Source organism: Dictyostelium discoideum, assembly GCF_000004695.1.
Source record: "Dictyostelium discoideum AX4 chromosome 5 chromosome, whole genome shotgun sequence".
NCBI classification, from domain to species: Eukaryota; Evosea; class Eumycetozoa; order Dictyosteliales; family Dictyosteliaceae; genus Dictyostelium; species Dictyostelium discoideum.
This window is the reverse complement of record NC_007091.3, coordinates 2,400,879-2,407,181: the sequence shown is the minus strand read 5'-3', so window position 1 is coordinate 2,407,181 and position 6,303 is coordinate 2,400,879. Positions and strand designations below refer to the sequence as shown.

At 17.3% G+C, this 6,303-nt stretch overlaps 2 protein-coding genes across 2 annotated transcripts; both read right to left on the bottom strand.

Moving 5' to 3' along the window:
* Positions 1 to 620: 620 nt before the first annotated feature.
* Positions 621 to 3,033, bottom strand: pde4 (cAMP-specific phosphodiesterase; the record flags this gene model as incomplete). The annotated part of the gene is made up of 2 exons (XM_631288.1): positions 621 to 2,443; positions 2,541 to 3,033. The coding sequence occupies 2 exons, from the start codon at positions 3,031 to 3,033 to the stop codon at positions 621 to 623; spliced, it is 2,316 nt and encodes a 771-aa protein (XP_636380.1).
* A 981-nt stretch (positions 3,034 to 4,014) lies between these two features.
* On the bottom strand, positions 4,015 to 4,761 carry DDB_G0289153 (hypothetical protein; the record flags this gene model as incomplete). Its single annotated transcript, XM_631287.1, has 1 exon — positions 4,015 to 4,761. The coding sequence occupies one exon, from the start codon at positions 4,759 to 4,761 to the stop codon at positions 4,015 to 4,017; it is 747 nt and encodes a 248-aa protein (XP_636379.1).
* Between the last annotated feature and the right edge of the window lie 1,542 nt (positions 4,762 to 6,303).

Genomic DNA, 6,303 nt, shown 5'->3' with positions numbered 1-6,303 from the left:
ATAATTTAACAATATTATATTGTTTTGTTTTCTTTTTTTTTTTTTTTTTTTTTTTTTTTTGATTGTTTTATTTTGGGTTACTAGTTGTTTATAATAAAAAATAAATTACAATTATTTTTTTTTTTTTTTTTTTTTTCTCTTTTTTTTTTTTTTCAACCCCTTTTAAATATATGTCTGATCAACTTATATTAACCCCTTCTTTTTTTTTTTTTTTTTTTTTTTTTTTTTTTTTTTTTATAAAAAACATAAAACATAAAAAACATAATAATTAAAAAAAAATTAATAAATATAAAAAAAATAAAATAATATTTAAATTAATCTAATTTACTTCACCTTTTATGTTGTAAAGATTTTTTAACCACATTTTTTGTAAATCGAATTTTGAGATTTTGGCCTTTTTTTTTTAAAAATTGTTAAATATCACAACATTAATTAAAAAAAAAAAAAATAACATTTGATGATTTTTTATTTTTTTTATTTAAATCTAAACTTTTATTTTATCATTATTTATTTATTTTTTTTGATTATTTAAATTTTTATTTGTTTTTTTATTTGTTTTTTTTTTTTTTTTTTTTTGCTACAATATTTAATACATTAATTTTTTTTTTTTTTTTTTTTTTTTAAACAACAATTAAATAATTTGATTGAGTTAAACCAAAACTATTACTATTATTACTATTACTTTGATTTTGATTTTGATTTTGATTATTCAATTGTTGTTGATGTTGATGTTGAAGTTGTTGTTGATGTTGTTGATGTTGAAATTGTTGCTGTTGTTGATGATGATGAAGTTGTTGTTGTTGTTGTTGATGAATTTGTTGTTGTTGTTGTTGTTGTTGTTGCAATTGTTGTTGTTGTTGTTGTTGAAGTTGTAATTGTTGTTGTTGTTCAATTTCTAATCTTGATAAATTTGATAAAATATTTTGATAACATAATTTAAATTGTGGAAAATGGTGAGACCAAATTTCATAAATTGGAGCAACAAAAATATTGATAAAATTAATTTGACATTTTGTAGTTGCAGGTTTATTTCTATCCATAAAAGCAGAAACATCCATATTACTTTCTTTTTCTTTATCACCTTGTTTATAGAATTCACTTGTGACTCTATTTGACCAATTTGTATAAAGATTCCATGGTTTTGAAGGATTTGAAATATCTGCACATTTAATCGATATTTTCATTAATAATAAACGATCTTTTTTATTTGAATTCAAGAAAATACTTGAACCACATTGATTTTGATTATTACTATTACTATTATTGGTATTATTACTATTACTATTATCAGCACCACTGGCACCCATACTACCATTACTACTACTACAATTATTAATAATATTATTTAAACTATTATTATTTGAATTATTATTATTATTATTATTTGTTGTTGTTGTTGTTGTTGTTGTTGTTGTTGTTGTTGAGGTTGTTGAATTTGGAGTTGGAGTTATTGTTGAAGTTGGAATTGTTGTTGATGAAGAGGAAGAAGAGGAAGAAGAAGGTTGTTGGGTATTAGTTGTTGTTGGGAAACTATTAGCCATTGATTTAAATCTACCAACTAAATTAAAATGTTTTGCCATATCAGTTGATAAAACTAAAGCAATTATTGTTTCTCTAATTTCTTTTCTAACAGAATCAGATAATTTTAAAAGTATACCAGATTCAGGTTCATTCATAATGATGAAAGCTTGATGTAAATGATAATTTTCTAAAATTGATTTATCATTATATTTTAAAGCTAATCTTGATTTTGAATTAATTTGAAAATGGTTGTTTACACCTGGATGTTTGAAATCATGGATTATGGCAGCCAATATCATTGAAAATAGTTCAATATCAGTTAAGAATTTACCAAAACTCTTCTCAATGAAATAATTTAAATTATGTAATACATCAGTTGCATGAATTGAATTATGATATGGATTGGTTGAATCATAACCAGATTCAATTTTACGCATAAAATTTTTAAAACAGTCAATACCGATTTTAAACTTTTCAAAGAATTTATGTCTACTAAATAAAAAATATGACATATAAAATAATGGATTACCATCGGTAATTTCACTTAATTGAAAAACTGGAAAATCCCATTCTAAAAAATTATTAATTATTAATTCCTGAATACCTTGATCTGTTATCTCTGGCATTGATCTAATTCTTGGTATTAAATCACTACTTGTTAATTTCTTTGAAAAATTTGGTGATGTTGGTTCAATTAAATTATTATTGATTATAGTATTATTATTGTTATTTTCAATCATCATCATATTATTATTATTATTAACATTACTATATCCAACTTCTCTATTTAACATTGATTGTAACCAAGAATAAACTTCTGCATCATCTGTACATGTTTCAAATTTAAAATCAGGATCATATAATTTATTTGATCCTAAAACTGCAATAACTTTAATTAATTGCTTTTTATCATTTTCGCTTTCTTTTAAATTTTTAAAAAAAAAAAAAATAATAATTAATATTTTTTTTTTTTTTTTTTTTTTTTTTTTCGATCCAAAAATATTATGAAAAATACTTACCAGATGTATTAATCATTGATCTTAATATATCCATAATTTTTTCGATTGGTGTATCAAGATCTAATTTTTTTAAAGAAATATTAATTTCAGTTTGTAGTTTTTCTTTTTCTTTTTGTAAACATTGAATTTGATAATGTTGTTCAGCTACACATCTTGCATAAGATTTAATGAATTTCTCCAAAACAATAAAAATGCAACCTAATAATGCCATACTAACGAGAATGGTTGCTTCTTCACCCCAATGAATTTTGGTTGCTAAAATTCTACCTCTGTATGGTTTGGTTCCGGTGGTATCAATATAAAACCAATCCATAAATAAAATACAACATCCATAATTAATCATAAATATAATACAAAATATAACAATATGTTTTCTTAGATCTGGTATACCACTTTGTAAAAATATACATAAACAACTTGCAAAAAATAATAATGAAATTAAAACATCTTTTATAATTAAAAATAAAATTATTAAAAAATAATATATAATCATTTTTTTTTTTTTTTTTTTTTTTGATTAAAATTTTGATTTTGGTTTTGATTGTTATTTTTTTTTTCATTCAATTATAAAATTAAAAATGATTTTTTGGGAAAAAAAAAAAATAAAAAATAAAAATGATTAAATTATGTCATATAAATATATATATATATAAATAAAAATTTTTTTATAGGCAAAAAAAAAAAAAAAAAAAAATTAAAAAATAAAAAAATAGTTTTTTAAAATTTTTTTTTTTTTTTTTTTTTTTTTTTTTTTTTTAATAAAGATTTATAAAAGAAAAGAGTTTTTTTTAATATTATTAAACAAAAAGGTAAAAAAAAAATAGAAAAGCAAAAAAAAAACAAAAAAAAACAAAAAAAACAGTATAAAAAAAACAAAAAAAAAAATAAATTTTTTAAACAATTAATAAATTGATAAAAATAATAAAATTTAACCATCCATTTTAAAAAAAAAAAAAAAAAAAATTGGATATATAAATATATAAATAATGTGGGAACCCATTAAAAAAGAAAAATTAAAAAAAAAAAAAATTAGTTTTCATATTTTTTGAAATCCCTTTTTTTTTTTTTTTTTTTTTTTTTTTTTTTTTTTTCCTTTTTTTTTTTTTTTTTTTATAAAACACTTACGAGCCTCTCTTGAAAAAATACACATATAGGCAAATGGAATATTTGAGGTATATAATGGAAATATTATCCTTAGTAAAGGTTTCTTATGTAACCGATTAAATTCTAGTAAAACGACACACATAACGCAATCTGAAAAAATAGTATTTTAAACCAAAATTAGTAAAAAAAAAAAAAAAACCATATTCCCAAAGAGGTTATTGATAATTGTGTCATTTTTTTCAATTAAAAATTTAAAAAAAAAAAATGAAAAAAAAAAAAAAAAACAAATTTCTATCCTTAGACAAAAATTATTTTTATTTTTATTTTATTTTTTTTTTTTTACTATTTTTATTTTATTTTATTTTTTTTTTTAAAAAGAAATGGAAAAAAAAAAATACTTACATGGAACAAAATTCGCTACTCTAATTTCAGGTGCCCAACTGGTTCCTTCAGCAGTACCAATTACAATTAAAAAAAAAGTATAAAGAATAAAATTTTGGAATATTATTGGACCTCTTAAAGATTCAGCATTTACTTTTTTTTTTGACTTTTCTTGTGTATCCACATATAGCGATATTGAATTATTATTATTATTGTTATTGTTATTGTTACTATTATTATTAATATTATTATTATTATTAATAATATTATTATTACTATTTATATTATTATTGTAATTAAAATTATTATTATTATTATTATTATTATTATTATTATTACTATTATTATTATTATTATTGCTATTATTGCTATTGGTTTCATTTGGAATTATTTTTTTATTTAAATTAATTTTGTTGATGTCATCATCAACTTCCTTACTATATAAATTTTTTTTACTATTTTTTTTATTTAATTTATTATCAATTATTTTTATACTTTTACTATTAAAATCATCCAATACTTTTCTATCAATATTTGGATTGATTTTATTAATATTATTATTAATATTATTATTATTATTATTATTATTATTATTATTATTATTCGAATCTTTAATACTAGTAGTATTACTTAAATTACTATTACAATCAATTGATTCTAAATTAATAATTTGGCCGCTTGGATTATTTGACATCATTGTATTATTAATTTTATCATTATTATTATTATTAAACATTTTTTTTTTTTTATTAAGTTTTTAATTTTTTTTTTAAAAACATCTATTATACAACAAAAAATTTTAAAATTATCTATTTTTAATTTTATTATTATTATTTTTTTTTTTTATTTAGTTATTAGGGTTTATAAAAAAAAAAAAAAAAAAAAAAAAAAATTAAAATTAAAATTAAAAAAAATTAAATTAAAAAAAAAAAAGTGATTTCCGGGTTATTTTTAATTTTTTTATTTTTATTTTTGTTTTTATTTTTTCTTATTTATTTTTTTTTATTACTTGATTTTTTTTTTTTTTTTTTTTTTTTTTTTTAAAATTTTTAGATTACATTAAAAAAATATTATTACAATTTTTTATATTAATTTCGAATAATTAATATATAAATATATATATATGATATAATACAATTGAGGTCAATAAATTAAAAATAAAAACATATATAAATAAGTTTATATATGTGATTTAGTAAAAATTGTTGAGGTATTTTAATTTTTTTTTTCTTGTTGATTTAATAAAATACAAAAATGAATAAAAAAAATAAAACAATTGATCTTCTTTTTTTTTTTTTTTTTTTTTTTTTTTTTTTTTTTTTTTTTATATATAAAATTTATTTTTAATATTATTTTTTTATTTTTTTTTTTTATAGTATGGTGGTGAGGAAAAAAAATCAATCAGAGAGAGAACTATTTTGAATGATAAACGTGATTAAAATTTAAATAATATTATTTAATTTTTAATTATTTTTTTATTTTTATTAATATTTATTAAAAAAAAAAAAAAAAATATTATTATTGTTATGATTGTGATTATAATTTTTTTACATGGATGAGAAATCTTGTGTTGGTTCAAATTTGGAGTAAGTGATTTATCTAATATTATTATTTTTATTATTATTATTATTTTTTTTTTTTAATTCTTTGAAAATCAGTTATAATAAAGAGGTTGAATATGATAGAAAAAATAAATCATTTTTGTGATTGTAATTTTGAGCCTATTATAATGGTAAACGAAAACCACCTCATCCTCAAAATTTAATTGGTTTTTTTTTTTTTTTTTTTTTTTTAAATAATTTTTTTTTTAAAAAAGTTAATTGTTGGGAAATTTGTCAGTTAATCATCAAAAGTTGGGGTTTTAATTGTTTGATTCAGTTGATCTGGGTGGGGGGTAAAAAATTTTATTTTTTTTTAATTTTTTTTTTTTTTTTTATATTTTTTTTTTGGGGTTTTAAATCTAAAAAATTTAAGATTACAAAGTTTCCTTTTTAAATTTTAAAATCTCAAAAAAAAAAAAAAAAAAAAATTTTCCTTTTTTTTTTTTTTAATTTTTTTAATAAAATAACTAATTTAAATATTTTTTAATCAAACTTTTCAAACAATTGTAAAAACAAATAAAGGTTGACCAATTTTTTTATTTTTTTTTTTCTTTAAATCTCTTTTTTTTTAATTTTTATTTTTATTTTTAAAATTTTTAATTTTTTTATTTTTAATTAATTAAAATTTTAAAGTCCTACTACTTTTTAAAATAAGTCAAATTTAAATTTTTATCGGA